At 41.6% G+C, this 22,689-nt stretch overlaps 1 protein-coding gene across 5 annotated transcripts in view; it reads left to right on the top strand.

The window, feature by feature from the left end:
* PCSK5 (proprotein convertase subtilisin/kexin type 5) overlaps nucleotides 1–22,689 on the top strand; it is a 437,660-nt gene that overhangs the window by 278,301 nt on the left and 136,670 nt on the right. For 3 of the 5 annotated variants that reach the window (XR_001793338.3, XM_008256580.4, XM_051858772.2), the window contains exons 15-20: nucleotides 2,401–2,503; nucleotides 4,034–4,227; nucleotides 7,556–7,640; nucleotides 12,078–12,175; nucleotides 12,622–12,751; nucleotides 13,170–13,285. Coding sequence is in view for 3 of the 5 variants with exons in the window: in XM_008256580.4 (XP_008254802.1) it covers nucleotides 2,401–2,503; nucleotides 4,034–4,227; nucleotides 7,556–7,640; nucleotides 12,078–12,175; nucleotides 12,622–12,751; nucleotides 13,170–13,285 (726 nt within the window). In the remaining 2 variants the exon portion in view is untranslated. Of the gene's footprint in view, nucleotides 1–2,400; nucleotides 2,504–4,033; nucleotides 4,228–7,555; nucleotides 7,641–12,077; nucleotides 12,176–12,621; nucleotides 12,752–13,169; nucleotides 13,286–15,605; nucleotides 18,330–22,689 lie in introns of those variants that run through there. The other 2 variants (XM_008256582.4, XR_516723.4) reach the window with 2 other exon arrangements.

Here is a 22,689-nt window from a genome sequence, read left to right as displayed (position 1 = left end):
TTCTTGTGGTGTTCAATGGTAGACAGCTGAAATACCCCCAAGTTATGCTAGCTATAGAATTTAATTTAGAAATTAATCTAAGATTTCAGCAAAAATGCCCTTAAAAATGACTCTTAGAATTAATCAGCATTTTGAAATGACTCATTTACATTCAGATGGAGAAGTCATTTCTAGGACATGATGTGCTGCCTGTAAGCAGGAGACTTGGACTGGGTATCAGAACATATGTCAATCTTAACTCCCCTTGCCTTATGATACTGAACAAGCCAGTGTATCTCTTGGAAAATCAGGTTTTTCGTCAGTAAAATGAGAGTATTTTTCGACAAATTTTTTCTAAGCCATTCCATCCCAGTTCTAATTATTTATATTTTTATGAGTCAGTAATTATAAAACGTACTGCCGAACAGACATTTGGCCAAGTACCCACACCCCACATTGGAGTGCCTGGGTTCAATTCCTGGTTCTGGCTCCTGATTCCAGCTTCCTGCTAATGTATACTCTGGGATGCAGTGGTGATGGCTCAAGGTGCCACTCACGCTGGAGACCTGGACTGAGTTCCTGGATCCTGACTTCAGCCCCTTGGTTGTTGCGAGCATTTGGAAAGTAAACCAGCAGATGGGAGCCACTCCCCCAAACCTATAAGTAAACAAATAATAGTAAAACAAAGCGCCATCATGATTAAAAGAAATCAAGGTTCAACGATAAGTTCTTTTGATTAAGTAGGATTCAAAACATTTCTGTTACCCTTGACCTACTGCTTGTATATTTCATGCAATATACTTATTGCTCGTTAAAAACATATGAATTTTCAGTGAGAAAGAGCTTGAAATTATGAGACCAGAAGTCTTAAAATATGGAGAAAAAAGAAAAAGTGAATTTAAAACTTCAGTAACTATCCTATACCATTGGAAATCTTGTTAGCAATCACACAATAGCTTCATCTTGCTGGCATTTTATTTTTTTTCTTACTGTGCATCTCTCTAGCTCTGTACCAAAAATATGTAATAGGGGATATTAGCAGCCTTCATCCCAGGTCTGGAATTCTTTAAGCTTGCTCGCATTTTTTCAACTTATACGTCACTTTCTTTTGTTGAGCTGCCCATTGGCCTTTGGGTAGGATGCAATTTTAAATCTATTATCTGTGCCTGAAGTACCTGCTTTGTGATCCAAGACTGGATGCTGATAAGCTTGTGCCAGATGCCATAATGATGTTTCTTGCTGGCTACAGTATTTCAGAGGTATTCAGTGGCTTTAATGACCTTGGACAAGACAGGAAGTCTGGTCTAGATATTAAATAACCTTTCTTTTATTTTTTGTCAGAAGCTTAACTTCTCATTTTTCTATAAATCCTACATTTTTGTTGTTATGCATACTTAATTGTAGTTGATTTTTCCAGTTTTACAGTAGTATTGTTCATTTCAATTCTGAAATATATGTTATCTCCCACAAGGCAGCCATATGTGCCTTGAAGACCAGGCTAAGAGTGGGATTTACATTCTTGATACTTAAGCAATTGAGGTTGTTTTTTAATTCTTTAAAATTTTATTTAAGTTATACAAGTTTTATGTATTTCATTTATACAGATTTAGAAACACAGTGATACTTCCCTTATAACCCCCCTCCTGCCCACACGCCAACCCTTCTTTTCCTTCTCCCTCTCACATTCCCACTCTTAATTTTTACAAAGATCTGTTTTCAGTTTACTTAATGATCATATATTTAACCCTTGTCTAAGTAAAAGAGTTCAACACATAGTGTGAAGGAAAAACAAAACAAAACAAAAACACTGTTCCTCAACGGAAGAGACAAGGCCTGTAAACAGTCTTCCTATCTGCAAATGTCCATTTCATTCCAATACATTATATTTCAGATACTCTTATTAGTTGCCTCAGATGAGGGGAAAACCTATGCTTATCTGTCTTTTTTGGGAGTGGCTTATTTCACTAATTATAATGGTTTCCAGTTGTATCCATCTTGTTGCAAAAGACAGAATTTCATTTTTTTAACAGCCTAGTAGTCCTCCATAGTGTATATACACCATAATGTCTTTTAAAAAAATCTCACTAGTTCGTCTCTGGGCTCCCAGCCACACTGACCACTATTCCTTTAACTACACACACACACACACACACACACACACACACACACAAACAAAAACAAAACAAAAAAAAAAAACAACTCATATGTAGCATCTTCAAAAAAGTTCATGGGAAGTGTAGATAATGGAAAAAAAATACAATGCATGGATTTCAAATTATTTTTGCACCAAAATAAATTGATCTTTAACTCTATTTTCCATGAGACTTTTGAAATACCCTCAGATTTTATAAAAGATTCAAGGTAAAATTGACCTGCTATAAAATTCTTTTTTCTAAGTGTTGTTCTAATCTCTTCTGAAAGGCCCCTGCGATGCTGAGTGCAGTGAGGTTGGCTGTGACGGGCCGGGACCAGACCACTGCAATGACTGTTTGCACTACTACTATAAGCTGAAAAACAACACCAGGTAAGAGAGAATCCTTACAGCCCCAAGAGTCCCTGCAGGGCCAACACCACGGAGTGGACTCCAATGCCCAGTGTCTTCCCATGCTCTCCCACTAGGCCCTAAACATAGGATACACGGTGCTGTGAAGACCCACTCCTGTCTGTGTCATTCACAATGGTGAAAACCACTGAGCTGCAAAACACAAAATGTACATGTAAGCTTTGAACCTGCCAATGTCTTTTCTGTCATTTGGAAGGACTTTGGGTTGGGACCCGCTAAACACGTACCTCAGCCTCCCTTCCAGCTCTTTTGATTTCAGTTGACAAGGAAAAATTACACTTATGGTACAGAACATGATGTTTTGACATATGCATACATTGTAGAATGACTCAGTCAAGCTATTTAATATATACATTCCTTTACATAATTTTTAATTGTGTTGAGAATACTGAAAACCTCTCTTAGTATACAATAGATTATTATTAGCACTAGTGCTCATCATAGACAATAGATCTCTTGAATTTATTCCTCCTTTCTAAGTGGTTTGTGTCCTTTCCAGCCCACTGATATGGTATGCCAGCTGCCTTTGCCCCTGATGGAGATGCCAGAGCACACAACCTGGAGCCATTCCATAATCCCAATGTGTGAGACAGCTGTTCCCTGCCCCTTCTCTTCTCTGCTGTAGACATTGTAATACCTTGTACCTCTGAGCCCCTACCTTCAGCCTAGAAGTCAGCCGATGTTTTCATGGGGCTGGACTGTAGAACAATGGGTGCTGCAGCCAGAGCCCAGCCTCTCCCACCCGGAGTCTCTCATACCTCGCCCGCCTTCTCCCTCCTCTTTCAGCAAAACTCACTCTTGCAGGGCCTCCATGCTCGTCACCGAAACAGACCTAGACATCTTCAATTCTGGTTGTAATTCCACGCTGGAGTATAAATTCCCTAAGGGAAAGGTCCTTGGCTATCTCAGTACCTCTCTCCTGCACTCTGCAAAATGCCTGACATTTGATTAGTTCTCAGTAAATATTTGTTGAATGGATTAATGAAGCAAGCCTTGTCCTTAAGTTATGGGCAAATAAGGAAGTTGTTAAAAAAGATTTCTCACAAGAAACATAAATTTAAATATATTAACTTAGACAATTGCATATAACCACAACCACTACCCACATATACACACACAAGACTTGCATGGCAGAAACACAAAAGCGGAAGTAACTACTTATAACAATGACCTTTTCAATACAAAATCACAATTCTCACATATTCTCCCCAGATTTCCCACCATAGCTTTCCTTTTTAGACTCAGTTTTAACCATCAACCCTTCTAAGACCCGGATGAAACTAGGCGATAGTTTGCAATGAGAACTGCCTTCCTTGGTCTAGGAGGCATTGTGTAACCATTGCTGCCACATACCCAGTGCAGGAGAAAGCCTCAACAACCAGAATGAGGCCTGGTGGAGGCAGCATTGGGATCCTGGCTCAAGACTCATGTTGATGCTGAGAACTGAGTCACAGGTGATGCTGCTGTCCCTCTTATTTTTCCACCACGCAGGATCTGTGTCTCCAGCTGCCCCCCTGGCCACTACCACGCTGACAAGAAGCGATGCAGGAAGTGCGCCCCCAACTGTGAGTCCTGCTTTGGAAGCCATGGTGACCAGTGCATATCCTGTAAATATGGATACTTCCTGAATGAAGACACCAGCAGCTGTGTTACTCACTGTCCTGATGGGTCATATCAGGACACCAGTGAGTTCATTTCAAATATTTGGGGTTTAGAGAAGAAATGTGGGATTTTCATTTGAAAAGGCGGGGTATTCCTCCTTTATGAATCTGGCTTGCCTGATGTCAGACGGGATCTGTTCCATTTACTTTAGGAAAACAGTTTAGAAGGCTTACATACAAATGCCTGTGACTAACTCTGTGCAACACCAGCCCCAGATTCAAATATGTTCTAGAAGTACTCAGGAGACGGGATATAGCTGTGCTCCTGTTCACACAGGTGGGATTTGTCACAGCCAAAGGATACAAAATAAAATCAGCAAAGGGAAAAAGGCACATAGGACAAATCCCAGAAGAAGCCAGACTCAAGCTTCCAAGAGTCTGCTCTCAGTGGAATTCCATGAGGTGTATTTAATTCCCCCACCAACATGGATGGAAAGGCATCAGCCAAAGAACCGTTAGAGACTCAGCACACACAATTGTTACTGAGGCCTGGCTGGGAAGAGATGGCACCTTCTGCCTGGCGTGTATCAAGATTCCAGACTTCTAGAAGTAAAGCAGGTGTTCATCATAAACCATATTGTCTGTAAAACTTTAGACAACAGGAGCCGCTCTTATCAAAATCTTAAATTCCCAGAGGCCAGCCATGGGCCAGCCTTATAAATCAGGTTTGCAAAGAATTACAGCTGAGCATGCTCTTTCCTGCACACTAACCAAATGATCCTGTTGGTATCAAGGAATACATTTTTGAAAACTTAAAAAAAAAAAAAAAAGACTTTCTGACTAGCATAGAATGAATATGTGTCAAAGAAGTATTTAACCCATTCAGGAGGGAGCTGCAAGGTAACAGGTGTTTTCAAAGATCGTGAGATACTGTAGTCCATCAGGAAAGGCAACATGGAATCCTTTAGGCTGAGTTAGAAGCAAATTGCATAAGTTCTTACATGGCAATCCAACTAGAATGTGGGAGGATATTTTTTTTCTAATAGAAATTATATGCAACTTGACCAAGCAAAAAATCTGTGTGTTAACATGAAACATCACAGAGTTCAGGCTGTCATTATGAACAAAGGTCTGTTGCCCTAGGGAATTAAAAAAAAAAAATCTGTGGGAAGACCTATTAGACAGTGCTCCAGTGTGACCCTGAAAAGAGCTACCAGATAGCTTTTTTTATTTCTGAGTTCTGGGTCTCAAGGATCTCATACCATAATATATCATAACTCTAAAATTTCATGTTTCTTTGCAACCTAGGAAAAAAAGAAAACCTCCAAGTTTAAAGGAATAACAGTTATTTTTAAAAATAAATACAAAAATGGATAAGAAGAATTCTGACGTGGGTAGTCTTGCTTCTTCAGAAGTAAAATTCTCTCTGACTCAAAGGCAGGCATTTCTCTATGAGGCAGTGGGGTCTTTCACCCTACCCTTAGGAGCAATGGTTAGGGATTCCCCTGCAGTTTTTATTTGCCCCCAAATTTGGAAGATTAGCTATCAGCTGGTAGAGAAAAAGAAACTGAGAGAGGGGAAGAGTGTAAGGGATCCATAGAAATGAGCAGTATGAGAAGTGGGGAGTCAAAATTCTAACAAGAAGGCAGAGTCTTGGAAAAGAAGTTTGGTTCTAGAATTTTGTATAATAGGATCAAGATAATTGAGAGAGTCGATTCTTTCTCAGAGCCTGGGAGGTGGATAATTAAGGAAGGCTGTTCAAACAATGACCTCAGCTATGACACAGTGTTAATGCAGCGCTCTGCGGGTCTCTCTGCTTCTATAATTGCCTTCAGATCCTGTGCCAGGTCCAGTCTTCCCTGGGACACAGTGAGTGAGACCATATGATAATGATCATAGAGCCGAGCCGTAAAGGGCTTCATATTTCACATTGAGAGGCTCAGACCTGATCCTGTAGGTCCTTGTAGGGTCCATTAATGCAGTGTTTCTCTGTGGAACTCAGAAGATCAGTAACATTTACAGAGCAAATAGAAGAAATCTCATGAACAAAGCTTCATTCAGTTTTATCCGTGTTACGTGTGGATAAAATTTGATTGCATATCAGAGAAAGTACCAAGTCTTCAGAAACATTTTGTCTAACTTAAGATGCCTTTCTTAATATACCAAATCACTATTTTTCATCATAAAACAACCATGACTTTACCACTTTTTTTTCTGATATAGATCTCTGCTTGGTATTAAGTGGTAAAGTAGTATTCATGCATTTCAAACCAATACATTCCCGTTCTTCAGAATAAAAATATTATCTGAGAAGCAGACAGTTAGCCTAGCAGTTAAGACGCCTGTATTCCCTATTGGAGTATCTGGGGTTTGAGCCTCAGCGCCAGCTCCTGATGCCAATTTCCTGTTAAACAATCCTGGGAGGCAGCATGATGGCTCAAGTAGTTGGATCCCTGCCACCCACATGGGAGATGTGGATTGAGTTCCTGGTTCCCAGCTTCAGCCTGAGTCAACCCTGGGAGTTGTGGGCACTTGGGGAGTGAACCAGCAGATAGGAGCTCTACATCTCTGTCTCTTTCTCTCTCTCTGGCTCCCTGCCTCCCACATCAAAATAGATTAGATACTATTTGGGCAGGCTTTGTGGCACAGCGAGTTAAGCTACCACTTGGGATGCCCCCATCCCACGTGGGAGTGTGGGCTTGAATCCCAGCTCCTGCACATCCAATCCAGCTTCCAGATTGGGAAGCAGTGGATGGTTGCCCAATTACTTCAGTCCTTGCCATCTACTTGGGAGACAAGGATAGAGTTCCTGGCACCTGGCATCAGCATAGCCCAGCCTGGCTGTTGGAAGCATTTGAGGAGTGAACCAGCAGATGGAGGGTATCTCTCTTCTCTGTTTTTCCCTCTCTCTGTCATTCTTCCCTTTAAATAAATAAATTATAAAAATAAAATAATGTTTGTATCAATTCCACAACAGCTACAAAGTGCAAGACATTATTTTAGATTATGCAAGAAATAAACAACACTTGGCTCACACTCTTAAACATGGGCTCCTTTCTAGCACAACTTATCAGAGTGGACCAAGCTGTATGATGACCTTCATTGTTAGAAGCCAGGAAACCCTGCTTGGAAGAGAGAATGGAAAGAGGACAAGAAGCCTAGAAACTCAATAAGAATTGAGTGGGCTGTGGGTCGTTGGTCTGCAGTCTGGCAAAGCAGTCTAAGTTGTTTCCCAGTCTTACAGTGTCTGTGTATTTGGTTTGCTGGGAAGTGAAAACAAATGATGATTCTGGGGCTTTTCCTGCAGTTGCCAAGGCCATGGGTACTACAGCATTTTAGGAAAGAGAGCATAGTCACATGCTCTTATATAATCAATTGACTTATAATTTTCTTTTCCTTTTTTTTTTAACAGAGAAAAATCTTTGCCGGAAATGCAGTGAAAACTGCAAGACATGTACTGAACTCCATAACTGTACAGAATGTAGAGACGGGTTAAGGTAAGAGAGAAAGATCTCTTCAAGTCTCAAGAGCTTCTTAATGTAAATAAAATGAAGAATACACACACACACACACACATATTCAAGTGAATAAATATCCTCTTACTATCTACCCTTGGTTTGACTCCCATTCAAGCACTGGATTGCTCTTTGCATTATCTCTACCATTACATATGAAAAATTGGCTCCCATCTTTGCTGAAGAAGAGTTATAACCAAATAAACTGTCTGTATAAAAGATGGCCCAGATACAAGTCAATAAATATGACCATTTGAGAGGCGTTCATCGTGCTTCTTGACGTGCATTGTGCCAGTCAAGGATTACTGTGCAAGTAATGCCAATGAATTACATTTAATCCCCCTGACTCATTCCTTGGATGGTCGGAAATTATTCCCTTATCTTTATTATTTTTCGTCCACATACCCAATCATTCTCTTATCTTAAGTACCTCAGGCTAGGTTCCATTATGCTGTGCTGTATGCATAGATTTAACATCAGGAGATGTTTTCCTTGAATAGATGCTTGCCTATTGCAAAAGCTGGATAGTTGGTAGACTGCACCGCACAACATGCAACTCCAATGAACCAGCAGCCTCTTGATTTCAGTAGAGGTCACGTCATTCTACACTGAGTTAGGAGTTGCACTCTGGCTTAGAATTCTCCCTTTTGAGTATTGATAATGCTTTTATTTCTACCTTTGAGGAAAGGTGAAATAGATAGGGTCTCTGCTGTTTCCATGTTTTTAGTTGTATCAAACTATGATGTGTATCCCTTTATATCACATCTGAGTTCAGACAGTAATTTATGAGAAATACTAGATCTGTATTTAGATTTTTTTTTACTTTAGTTAAGAAAGTAGATTTTTGGCCGGCGCCGCGGCTCACTAGGCTAATTCTCTGCCTGCGGCGCCAGCACCCCGGGTTCTAGTCCCGGTTGGGGCTCCGGATTCTGTCCCGGTGCTCCTCTTACAGGCCAGCTCTCTGCTGTGGCCAGGGAGTGCAGTGGAGGATGGCCCAGGTCCTTGGGCCCTGCACCCACATGGGAGACCAGGAGGAAGCACCTGGCTCCTGGCTTCGGATCAGCGCAGTGTGCCGGCCGCAATGCGCCGCCATACCAGCCACTTGGGGGGTGAACCAACAGAAATAGGAAGACCTTTCTCTCTGTCTCTCTCTCTCTCACTGTCTAACTCTGCCTGTCAAAAATAAATAAATAAGGCCGGCGCCGTGGCTCAATAGGCTAATCCTCCACCTTGCGGCGCCGGCACACCGGGTTCTAGTCCCGGTTGGGGCGCCGGATTCTGTCCCGGTTGCCCCTCTTCCAGGCCAGCTCTCTGCTATGGCCAGGGAGTGCAGTGGAGGATGGCCCAGGTGCTTGGGCCCTGCACCCCATGGGAGACCAGGAAAAGCACCTGGCTCCTGGCTCCTGCCAGGATCAGCGCGGTGCGCCGGCTGCAGCGGCGGCCATTGGAGGGTGAACCAACGGCAAAGGAAGACCTTTCTCTCTCTGTCTCTCTCTCTCACTGTCCACTCTGCCTGTCAAAAAAAAAAAATAAATAAAAAATAAATAAATAAATAAATAAATAAAAATTTTAAAAAAGAAAGTAGATTTTTTTTTGACAGGCAGAGTGGACAGTGAGAGAGAGAGACAGAGAGAGAAAGGTCTTCCTTTGCCGTTGGTTCACCCTCCAATGGCCGCTGCGGCCGGTGCACCGCGCTGATCTGAAGTCAGGAGCCAGGTGCTTCCTCCTGGTCTCCCATGGGGTGCAGGGCCCAAGTACTTGGGCCATCCTCCACTGCACTCCCTGGCCGCAGCAGAGAGCTGGCCTGGAAGAGGGGCAACTGGGACAGAATCCGGCGCCCTGACCGGGACTAGAACCTGGTGTGCCGGCACTGCAGGTGGAGGATTAGCCTATTGAGCCATCGCGCCGGCCAGAAAGTAGATTTTTACATAACTAAATTGTTCTAAGCCTTTGTAAAAGTTTGCCAATGACAGAATCAAGTACCAATTTTTCAAATTTAGACTTAAATTGGTTAAAATTAAAGTTTAATATTCTGTCCCTTGGCCACACTAGCCATATTTTAAGGGCTCAGTAGCCATATACAGGTTGGACAGCACAGGCCTAACCTGGCAAGTTTATCAAGGGTGAAACAGAAGTGTTCACAGTCCCAGGCTCATGAGCCTCCCTGTACCTGTGTTGTGGGAGTATCAGTTGTATGCCCTCCCTCAGTCATTCCTTCCCCGACACAGTGCAACCTCTGTCTCCCACTGAATAGATGCCAAGCTCAGAAGCATTGTCCTTTATTAGAAAAACTGGGGAGTTTTTTTAACTTCAATAAGATTTTTGTGGTCCTTATTTCCTGCCACAGAAAGCTGTGTTTGATGAAATCCCTCCCCACCCCTTTCTTTTTAGTACTATAGAAAATGAAAAGGATTTTCTTTTACTGGCTGTTTAGATGACAGCTCTCTGGTCTGTGAATGAAGCATCCTTTCATTATTTAGCCCATAGTTTCCTTGAGGCTCCTTGCGTTTTCCTAGGGGCTCCTGGAGTTGGCCATGTTGCTTCAAAAGACCTGTAACTTTTCATCTAGGCATGTGCTAAGAAGAAGTGGGAAAATCTATGCAGAAATCTTGCATGAAATCAATGAAAATGCCAACAAGGATGGATTGAACTTCTTTGTTTATCTCCTTTGCTTTTGTACTTTCCAAATTATATTAATGAGCATAGAAAAAAACTATATTTGAATTTTTAAAGTAAGTATGATCCATTTATGAAGCTGCCAGATAAAATATCAACTAGAACAATATAAAGAATTTAGGGAATAAAAACCAGTTAACTTTGTGGCTCAGATATATAGCTTCAATCACACTGATTACTCAGTGAGTACTGTATTAAATACTATAAATTCTATATAATTTTAATTCAAGGATCTCTAGACTAAGAGAGCTGGCAAATTAAGGAGAGAAAAATACACATGCCACCTTTGACATTCTAACACCTTATTAGATTCTGTCTCATAGCTCTACATACAGAAATAGAAGTGTAAATAGATCATTTTATATGGTATTGGTAACTCCTACAGATACTAAATAATAATATAACTTTAAACAATTGAGATGTTAGGGTAAACAGCCATACAAGTAGGGAATTTTGCTAAATTCCTCATTTCAGTGTCTGACTAGATCAAGGAATGGAGGGAGGGATAGGTGTTTGGCCGAGTGGTTAAGACACCACTGGAGACACCTGCATTCCATACCAGAATGCCTGGGTTTGAATCCCAGCTGTGCTTCTGATTCCAGCTTCCTGCCAATGCACGTCCTGAGAGGCAACAGGCAATGGCTCGAGTACTGCAGTCCCTCCCACCCAGTTTGAGTTCCTGGCTTCAGCCTGATGCAGCTGCAGCTATCGTGGGCATTTGGAGAGTGAAACAGCACATGGTTCTTTCTGTCTTTCTCTCTGCCTTTCAAATAAATAAAAATATTTCTTTAAAGGAAGGCAAAAGTATATTAGGATTTTGCTGCTTTGATGGGAAATAGTAGAAGATTAAAGTCGGAAATACTTAAAGAGGCTGGCGTTGTGGTGTAGCAAGTAAAGCTGCTGCCTGTGACACCAGCATCCCATATGGGCCCCCAGTTTGAGTCCCGGGTGCTCTACTTCTGACCCAGCTCTCTGCTAATGAGCCTGGGAAAGCAACAGAGGATGGCCCAAGAGCTTGGGCCCCTGTATCCATGTGGTAGACCTGGAAGAAGTTCCTGGCTCCTGGCTTCAGACTGGCCCAGCTCTAGCTGTTGCAACCATTTTAGAAGTGAACCAGAGGGTGGAAGACTCTCTCTCTCTCTCTCCCTCTCTCCCTCTCTCTCTCACTCCCTCACTCACTCCCTTTATTTGAACATTGACTTTCAAGTAAATAAATCTTAAGAAAAAAATTACTTAAAAACCGAAGGAAGCTACTCTATACAGTTTGAGCTGGGGTTGGAAAAGGATAGTTGTACTTTTCATATTATTCCATTGTAATTTCTTTCATCAGGTGTTCCTGCTTCATTTAGAATTAGGAAATAACTTTAAATTTGCCATATATTATAGTGGGTCTGTATATTAGAGAATAGCCAGGCATATTTTTAGACCACGTAATTGTTTTGTCTATCAATTAATGTTTTATTAAACTTTTGAGTCATAAGAAGTAAGTATATCCCTGCCAGTGAACGAATTTAAGAGAATGTGTCCACACTATAGTCATCATTATAGGCACAAAACAGCATTATAAGAATTAGGAGCAGGGGGTGGAAAAACAAGGCACCAGGGCTATTTCCCAAGCTTTGAAGCTTTGCCAAACCCACTGATCTCTCAGGGGAACTGGATCTGTTACACATGGCATTTGTAGGTCATTACCACTTTGCCTTGATTGCAACAGTGTGTTTACAACACCTTCTGTACTTCTAGCCTGCAGGGATCCCGGTGTTCTGTCACCTGTGAAGATGGACAGTACTTCAACGGCCAGGACTGCCAGCCCTGCCACCGCTTCTGCGCCACCTGTGCCGGTATCGCCTCCCTGGGCCTTTCATTTATTCTCTTGGTTCTGGTTTTGCTTAAGTGTATGCCTTGTTATAGCCGTCACCCACATAGCCCGCTAGATACCTTTACGCTAAATGCTAGAGACCATGTTTCCCTTCTGATTACCTTGCATGCATTCTCACTGAAAGTCACACAGTTGTCAGCTTCCTGTCCTCACGGAGAAATTTAAATATCCCAGTGATATCTCCTTCTCTTTCCAAAGACAGCAGATGTTTTCGGGAAATAGATTCTATTTAAAATGGAGAGGTTTTTTTTTTTTCTCCTCTGAGAAGAACATGAAAAAATATATTAAATCATTACTCTAAGAATTATAACAGATGAATGCCATTTTCACAAGCTAGTAAAGTAAAAGCCTGCCGTACAATGCCTGCTGAGGTTTTTTTCTGTCTCTTGCATTTGTCTTGCTTTGAAGGGGCAGGAGCTGATGGGTGCATTAAATGCACTGAGGGCTACTTCATGGAGGATGGGAGATGCGTGCAGAGCTGTAGTATCAGCTATTATTTTGAGCACTCTTCAGAGAATGGATACAAATCCTGCAAAAAGTAAGTGGATTGGCCCCTTCAGCACCAGCTGTTAGTACCTGGCTCCCTTATGAGTGCCTTCATAAACAATAAGAAGTGTAGAATTTTCAATGATGAAATAAAGCTCTATATTTACATAAAGACACTGCAGCTATAACCCAACTTATTTTTGATACTTTCATTTATTTCTTCATTTAGCCTCAGGAGTACCTTAAAAAATGATACTTTATGTCCCACATATGTGCTGTGTCCCACTTAAAATTAGTGTCTACCTGCTAGGATTTTTTTTAATGTCATCAAACTTAGCAGTTATTGTACAAAAAGGTTTTTATGTCTTCAAAATGAGAGTTAAATTTAAGACCTTAAGTGGTTGATAGTAAACACACCCTCTGTTGGGAATGATGTGTGAAAGGATAAAACATTGTACCTTTTCCCCTAGATGTGATACCAGTTGTTTGACATGCAATGGTCCAGGGTTCAAGAACTGTACAAGCTGTCCCAGTGGGTATCTCTTAGACTTAGGAACATGTCAAATGGGAGCGATCTGCAAGGATGGTGAGTACAGCTGCTCATTTGATCTCTGAGCCAAGTGTGATTTTTCCACGTTAAAGGTCTAATATACTTAGAAGTTTAAAAAACAGCTAAGAAACATGCATCATTTAGGACATAAGCAATATCTTCCTGACATTCATTCATTTGTGCCCCCAGTTTTGTTTAATTGCAAGAAGAAACAAGTCACCTGGCCAATATGGTTCCAGTTAATTTTTGCTTCACGAATGAACTGTTTTTAGAAAAGATTTGGGTTCAAGCAAAATTGAGGCGAATGTAGAGATTTCACATGTACCCCTGCCAGCACACATGCATAGCTCCCCTACCCTCCCACCCCTTCCTGCAGCAGCGTGGAACTTGTTGCAATCAATGAACCTAGATTGACACATCATTAACACTCAAAGTCCATAGTTTCTATTAGGGTCCCACAGTTTGGACAAGTGGATAGTGATGTGTATTGAAGTATATCCACCGTTACAGTATCATGCAGCAGCATAGGGAAAATACGTCGATGGAGAAAGACATTGTTTTGAACTGTTGTTCAAAATGTCTTTCAGTAATTAGAAAATAGGCAAGTAGAAAAGTCTCAGCTGGCAAGGCCACTGCCCTGCATTTATTCTTCCTTCTTTGCAATGTTTCCTCTTCTGGAAATTTCACAAGAGACAGAACAGTACTATGGCAGGGAGACTGTGGACTTGGGAATCAGAATGCTGTAGTTCATGTCTGGGCTCAGACTTGGGGCAAGTTAGAATTTTCTGGGCCTAATTGTCCTCGTCTGTACAAAATGGAGAACACAATACTACTGATCTTGTATGGCTGTTCCACAGCTCCCTAGTAGGGATCTCAAAAAGGCATCAGAAAGAACGGGGCACATGATGGCACCAGTAGAACCTCACTGTGGTCCTTGGAGCATTATAGGTGACTATGCATATTCGTGGCTTTTCTGATATGTGATTGGCCTGGTAGGGATAGGCCAGACCCACTCTGGCTCTGTGTTACAATTTTGGAAAGGGCTAGCTCTAACTGTACCACACTGGGGTAAGAGGCCCTGGGTGATGGCTCTCCAGGGACATATCCATGTAAGTATTCTTTTTAGTTAATAGCAAGTGCCCCCTTCTCTTTACTTTAAAACATGATTCCCTGACATCTGAGTATAACCAGAAATAATAACAACCAGAAAACTGAGAAATATTCTTACGTGATTAACATAGGAAATCCTTGGTGCCTTGAAGTTTTCACCTGTAGCATAAATTACCAGGCATTTCAAAACGTGTGATGTCTTAACTATTTCCCCCCAGTCCACAGTGAGCATGGAATAAGTTATGTCAGCAAAGTGGAGGGGCCAGATTGTGGGCAAAATTGGAAAATGAAGAAGCCGTGATTTGCAATGAACCCATTTTCAGTTCAGTTTAAAAATGAGATCACTGATGGCTCACCAGGCATTGCAAATCACATGGCAACTGCATCTGAGGATGCACTGTTTATTCTCTTTCACTGATCATATTTCCATGATTCTAAGACATAACTTTTTTTACATTTAAACATGTCTGAAATAAGATGCATCTTATAATTCATGGCAGCTTATAATGGCCATAGGCTGATCTAATATAAGTGCCTGGATATGAGATAGGTGGCAGGGATGTGTATTAAACTCGGTTAGACACATGGTTACTACTTCTTGTATTGAAATTAATCACAGTTCAAAAGAGCTTTGAAAAATTAACTGTTGTTCAATATTCAAAGGAAGGCTTCTTGCATAAGCACAGAAGCAAAACAGAATGTCCTGAGTATAATAAATACCTTTAATAAATATACAATTAAAGTTCTAATTGATAAGAGACTACCATGCCACTGTTTAATAAGAAGTAATTTTTCTTTGTGTTACTTACAACAATGGTGCATCTTAAATCCTATGTCTTAGATTCAATGAAATATAGAATGATGAAATATTTTAATGAAATATAGTGTAATGACACAATGTAAATGACTGTATACCCTCTACTTTAGGTCATTCTAAGAAGAAAAAAATCCTTACTTATGTTATTATTGATTTCTAATTTATTCTTTCTCTAATCTTTTTTTTTCCTTTCATAAATGGATACCAATCACATTTACCATTGGACTGCAATATATCTCCTTGAAAACCAATGCTATTGACTGAAATCACTTTGGGTGGACCAAATTTCCTCCTTGTTGACTGCTCCTGAATGATCTCTTCCAATCCCCAACCTGCCTCTCTGACCAATCACAACCTTCTTCCGTGTGTGCCCATCAATGCTGCTCTCGTCCTCAACTCCCCCTGTCTCTTGCTGACTTCCTGGAAAAGCAACGGAAGAGTCCTGGGCGGAAGGAGGCTTCTGTATGCTTGTGAAAAAGAACAATCTGTGCCAACGGAAGGTTCTTCAACAACTTTGCTGCAAAACATGTACATTCCAAGGCTGAGCAGCCACCTTAGAATTCTTTGTTGCTGTAGACTTATAGAGTATTCCATATTATTAAAAAGAAAAAAAAAGCCAGAAAAAAAAGCAAGCCACCTCTCTCTTTCTTGCCCTCTTTTTTTTTCTCCCTCTCCCTCTCCCTCCTTCTCTCTCTCTCTCTCTCTCTCTCTCTCTCCCCTTCTCTCTTTCTCTCTCTCCCTCCTTCCCTCTCTCTCTCTCTCTCCTTCTCTCTCTCTCTCTCAAGTTTGTGCAGGGAGATGTTGAACTGTTTTGTCAGAACTTAAATGGAAAAAAGAAAAATAAACCTACAACAAGCCTACCTTTTTATAACTGGGTGTTTAGTGCTAAACAGCCAGAACCACAGAGACAGCATTGTATGACCAAAGTATTTGATGCCAAAATTTGACGTTAAAGTAATGATTTGATTTCCTGCCCTGGGTTTCAAGGTCCGTTTTCTTCCTTTTGCATTTACCTGCTTGTTTCCCCCTTTGAGATGCCTAAAAATACCTTTCCAGAACCTCACAAGAGCATACATAGATCAAAATGCAACAGACGGCTCTTGCAACGGTCATTTTTCTTGCTCGAGCCAACTGTTGGAGAAAATGACAGGAAACTGGACCTGAGGGCCTAACAGCATCCTAGAGAGTCGTGTCCAGTGTCGTTTGTCTTTGTTCTTCACCACTAAGCATCAATACTTTCCAAACATATTTTCCTTCCTGCATTATGTACTGGTTTTTACATATTACTCACTTGATAAGTCTGCTCCACTGGTTGTATCAGATGGACATGCTGCTACTGCCTTTGCCATTGTAGATTGGGTTATGTTACACACAGCTGGCAAACGGGATTGCTCTGTAGAGTCAGACTGATGATGGGTAGAATGCAGAGGTACGTGAATGAACAGAGACTGATCCAGCTCCCTGGAAACCAGAGGGCTAACTTAGTAGACCCTGCACAATCTCTTGGTGCTATCTAGCCATAATCCCCATAGCATTTTTTTAAAGGCCATCAGAAATTCCATTTGTTATGGTGGGGAGCATTTTGGATATGATGCAGGAAATTTCTTCCTGGAATCAAAAGTTTCTAAGAAGTCCTGTATTTTTTAAGAAATGGAATTTATTTAAATAATATTTAAGCTCAGGCCCATGTTGGCTGAGCAGTGTTTCTCAATGGTGCTTATTAGAAATTTTTTCATCTTGTCATTTTAAGAAAATAAAACTGGAAATTAAATACAGATGGCATGATTGTACCCTCCTGGTTCTGTATTTCCCCGCTCCTCTGTCCCTCTATTACCATACCATTCTCTCACACACCTATCCACTGAATGTTAAGTTTGTCTGTTTTGTTTGTTGTGTTTAGAAATATCTTCACTGGTTTTCTCTGAATCTCTAAATGTTTTATGGAAATTAGCAGACTGAATTGTGAGAAAACTGTTTCGGATCAGTAGGCAGTAATAAGAAAGCCTGATAATATCTTTTTGCAGTTTCTCTGTTTAGGGAAGGGTAGACTTATACCAAATTTCTTCATTTTCCACATCAAAGCTCCAATGGTGACCTCATTTGCTTTGGGAGCAACCAGCCATCTTGCAGGCTTTACACTGAGAACCTCACATCCAGGATGTTGCTGGCGTCACACCTGAGAAGAGGAATGGTGTCAATCTAGGTTCTCCTGGACAGGAGCTGGGAAGTGGATGCTAAGGCCTCCATCCAAGCAGCAAGCTAGAAAAAAGTCTGCCTCAAAAATAGTCTTAGACATCAAAGTTAACTTCCAACCCAAGGTGAATAATAAATAAATAGTCTAATGACCCTCTTAATAGCATCGCAATGATATTGAGTCACACAATGATTCATAAATAACTGGGGAACCAACTGATTTGGGTGAGTAGTTTTCCTCTTTATAACACCACAGGCCCTTCTGACATGAAGAACCAAAGTTACCCTGGGTAAGGCATAAAGTTTTACAGTGAAATGAACAAATGTAAGTGCAAGCCTAAGCAAGCTCAAGCAGATGGCAAAACCAGATTTGCCTGCAAAGGGATCCATTGAAGTGAATAAGCCCATACCATAAGAGGTACAAGGATACTGTGAGGAAAGATAAAAATGATGCCTGTATTCTTAGACAACTAACACCAACATGACAACCAAATCCACTAGGGTCCACTAGTGTGCATCCCATTTCTCACTGGCCATGCAGGTGCACATCATGGAAATACTGGTTTCACTACTAGTGTGTTACTGCCTCGTTTATCTACATAACATTATTAACTAGAACATAATGCTTTCAAAGTTTAAGTTAATGTTATATATTATGTATAAATATATATATTCATAATGAGATATATGTAATGGATAGTACAAAGTTTGGAGACTTAACAAATGCTCTAGCCTTCTAGAGACAAAAGTCCTATCTTTTGTTTTCTTTTGTCTTTTGATTTTTAATTAGTGACCCATTGTTAAATCCAAATCCACTTTTACTGAAAAATACTGTACATGTGTAAAATGTTCAGTTGTTTTTTTGTAAAATATAGTAGAACGGTTGTAATTGATACTGGCCAAAATCAATGTTATTCCATATTTTATTTTTTCTATTAAATTAACCTAAGTTCCTGTTTATTTGATCTGTTCATCCCCATTTGTCAACATCTCTGAAAGGGTGATGTAATGAGAAACTTCTCTGTTTCCACATAGAAGGGAAGGATGGGGATGAATGATGCTTCTCAATAAAGTCACTAAAGAAAGGGCAAGCAGAGCGGGGAGTTGAAAAGAGAGAGAAAGAAATCACAACATAAGAAAGCAACAGGTTTGATAAGCTCAGCGGTGTTTGTTAAGTCCCATTTTTGGAAAGCAGGTTATAAAAAACAAATCTGTAAAAGCTTAGTATACTTTCTCTATTGGATTGTACATGCATTGGTCTGTGGGGTGTGGGCCATGTGGGCCCCCTCTTTCCTCTGCAGCCCCACACATCCACCAGCGTGTGTGTGTGTGTGTGTGTGTATGTGTGTGGGTAGAGATGGGGGCCGTGGACTGGGGGCAAGGAGGTGGGGGATACAAAAGCTGTGCGAGGGGAAGGTGGCTTTGTTCAGTTTGCTGACAGCTTCTGTGAAGTTGATACTGGATGTTTCTCAAGATGCCTAAAAGATGACTTTGTCTAAAAGAAATATCCACTGCGTGTCACGGAGTGGGAGAGAGCAGTTGGCTCTGAAGAGCAGTGGAGTATAGACCTGTATGAACCCTGCTCAAGATGCAGTCACTCTCCTTGAAAGTTCAAGGCCCTGCCTTAGAGAAAAGAAGGGAGAAATCAGGCAAAGCAGCAAACAAACTGAGCCTAACTAGGTTTAAAGATCTGCAATACAACCAGGTGTAAGAGAACCTCTGTTGTCATGAAGTCAGTGGAGAGAAAGTAATTTAATGACCGCTTACTTTGTACTAAACAATGTGAGAACAGAGTGCAGTGTAAACCTAATCATGTAAATATGTCCCCCTCTTAATTCCCAAAAAAACTCCCAAGCACGAGTACATGTATTGTCCTCTGTTTACAAATAAGAAAATGGAGGCCCATAATCTTGAAGCAAATTGATCGGGATTACATATCCAGGTCCATCATCATGCTAACAGTAAGACAGCACCAAAGGGTGCATTCTAAATCTCAAATGAGTGGTACGTGGTGTTAAGATCAGAACAAGCAGCGATTCCTTTGCACTGCACTGATGAAGGCACGCTTCCTAAAGCAGGTGGACCTCGAATTGGCCCTTAAAGCATGGCTAAAGGCCTTAACTGAGGAGGAACGTTAACAGCAGACTTGCGGTATGAGAGAAGCAAGATGTTTCATGTAATTAGTCCATTGATACAAAGAATGGAGACTCAACATTTGATGGATTAGTCAAAAGAAATCTAATCTTTGCAATTGGGTGGATGGATGCCCATCCTCCTCAACACCGGTGTCCACAGCATACCCTGCTGATCATCAGTGCCCGCCTACACATGCGTCAGACCTGCCTCACTCTCCGCCCCATTTCAGAGTGTAGCCTCACACTGCTAATCTCTTCTGTCCCATCCAGCATTCAACCATCTGCCCTTCATTTTGAGGAACTTACCAAATGTGTGCTTGGTAAGGAAGGGGTGGTTGTTTTAGTAACTACTAAATTAAAGTTTCATCAACACTTCAGGCACATTCCAGTTTGGAAGCATACAGAACCTTACGTTCCTCACATGAGAAGAACGTCATGAGGCTAAAACGTAAAATAGGCATTAACAGCTCCCAGGCTGTCATTGAGATTCACTCAAAGAACAATGGTAGGGGCCGGTGCCGTGGCTCACTTGGTTAATCCTCCTCCTGCGGCGCCGGCATCCCATATGGGCACCGGGTTCTAGTCCTGGTTGCCCCTCTTCCAGTCCAGCTCTCTGCTGTGGCCCAAGTGCTTGGGCCCTGCACCCGCATGGGAGACCAGGAAGAAGCACCTGGCTCCTGGCTTCGGATTGACACAGCTCCAGCCGTGGCAGCCATTTGGGGAGTGAACCAACGGAAGGAAGACCTCTCTCTCTGTCTCTCTGTCTCTCACTGTCTGTAACTCTACCTGTCAAATAAATTAAAAAAAAAAAAAAGAAAAGAAAAGAACAATGGCAGACAGCAGCCTCACAAATAGAAGTAGCACACAGAGTCATTTTTAAACTGTGACTCAGCCAACCCAATATCCTTTCCAGCGTCTAATATAAAATGGCAGAATCAGAGGCCAGCCACAGATTGACCTCACCAGGCCGGAAATTCGATACATGTAGATGACAGAAGGCATAAACTTGATTCTCTTCGAAGTCACTGTCCATTTCCAAATGTTACTTTTGTACCAACCCATAAAATCTGAAGTTGTCAGCAGACAACGATAAAGCCTCTGACATATTTAGCTAGACATAGCCAAGATGAACTTCATTTTACCCTGGTTCATTGGAGCTACTTGGCACCAGGAATGGGACTGTGATCCATATAATCAAGTCTCCTCTTCATCACAAGGATTGAAGATCTGGCCTGTGTTCAGTTCTGCAGCAATAAGGATGCATTTATGCTGCGTCATTAATTTGTGATCAGGGGTAGCAGCTGCCCCTTCTCATTCTCCACATTCAGGTATTTCTATGGTCGGCTTGACTGGTTTATCACTAAAGGATTTTCTTTCAAGGGCTCCTCTCTAAAAAGCTATTGTTCAGTTACAATATTTTTTGAGGACCAAATGTCAGGCAACAAAAGATATTTTACAACCCACTTCCTAGAAAATTTCAGAAACTTTCTTGAAACTGGAATTGTAATCTCTTTAATTGTAAGATCTGTTTTTTAACTTCAGAAAAGAATAATTTAAGAATATAGCGCTTTATGATTAAGAAGGTTTTATTAAAATGGCTTTAATTTGGCCCACACAAAAGTCAGACTTTTCAGATGCAAGAAGCACAGCTAATAATCAGGTGTGGCTGCAACTAAAGGCCATAACTTCAGCCTGTGCAATGCTGCTTTCTCGCTACGAGTGCCAGAGAAAAGCAGCTCCGTATTACATAGGTTGCAAGTCAGGGACTAAGAGCCATTTATCAAGGGAAGCTAGAAAGTACAATACATCCCTAGACTTGGCTATTCCTCTTGAAGAGCTCAAATTAATTGCTTCCATAAGTAAATATTATTGGTCTCTGCCACATACCAAGCTTGCCCTCTTCAAGCTTACAGTCTAATAGGGAAAACAAACATAAAAACCTGTTACAACCAAGGCTGCTGAACGCCATAAGAGGTCATAAAGCATTGGTGGGCCCAGACGAGCCGGCTTGCTTTACCAATTAAATCCTGGGGTGCTGTGCCCTTGCACTACAGGCTTGTTGAGAGCATCCAAAAGGAGCATGAAACATAAAACCACAAAGGTCAGAATCAAATGATAATTAAATATCTATAAAACTTGACAACTAGTCGATTGCCACTCAGCTCTTAAGGAATCAACTAAAATCAAACTTAATGTAGGATGAAGGTGAATTTTAATATGTTTGATAGGCTGTGAGAGCTGCAGTGGTTGGAGAATCTAGGAACTGTGGGCACATTCATGGAGCTATACAAAGGAGGGGGAAAGTCTTGATTCACTCCAAGGAGGAGGGCCTGTAGAAAATGTAGGCATAAGCGTGGGGAAGCTTCCCAGGGACAGTATATAGCTGCTCCTCTCCTCTATGCCTGCTGCACTCTCTCCAGAGAGATCTTACCCAGGCTCATGAGTTTAAATACCATCTGTATTAGTCTGCTTTCTGTTGCTTTAACAGAATACCTTGGGGGGACACTTTGTGGAAAAGGGGGGGGGTGGTATTTAGCTCACAGTTTAGGAGACTGAAAGTCTGAATAACATGGCATGGGCTCCTGTGAGGGTAGCTCCGGCTGTGTCACATGTGGCGATGGCATCGCGGTGGGAGTGCTTGCCAGATGGAAAGATCGCATGGTGAGACAGAAGCCAGCGCGAGACCGGGGAGGGACCAGCCTTGCACGTTGTAACAACCCTCTTGTGAGAACTATCCAGAGGCCCACAAGAACAGCCTTGCTCTCTTAGAGGGCAGTGTCCCCAGTGACATCTCACAAGGCTCTGCCTCGTGACGATGATGTTGCCTCTTAACACGACCACCTAGGGACCAAGCTTCCAATGCATGAGCCTTGGGAGACAAACCACATCCGAACCACAGCACCACTTATGCCCAGATTAATCTTGAGATCTCTTCTCTCAAAATTCACAACTAACTGCTGACATTCCTCTTCCAGTATCTAATAGGCAGCTTAGAATGAACAATGCAGACTTCAGACACCCCAGCCTCCTAACCATCATTCCCATCCCACTCTCTCACCTCAGTGAATGGCAGTACCATACATCCAGCCAGCTGCTCAAGATGCCTTTTGTTCTACCCCAAATCCAATTTCTCAGCAAAGCCCCACTAATTATATTTCCAAGATATATCTCTAAACAGTCTACTT

Source organism: Oryctolagus cuniculus, chromosome 1 (genome assembly GCF_964237555.1).
Source record: "Oryctolagus cuniculus chromosome 1, mOryCun1.1, whole genome shotgun sequence".
In the NCBI taxonomy this organism is placed as follows: domain Eukaryota; kingdom Metazoa; phylum Chordata; class Mammalia; order Lagomorpha; family Leporidae; genus Oryctolagus; species Oryctolagus cuniculus.
The sequence above is the reverse complement of the archived record's forward strand: the minus strand, read 5'-3'. Positions and strand labels throughout refer to the sequence as shown.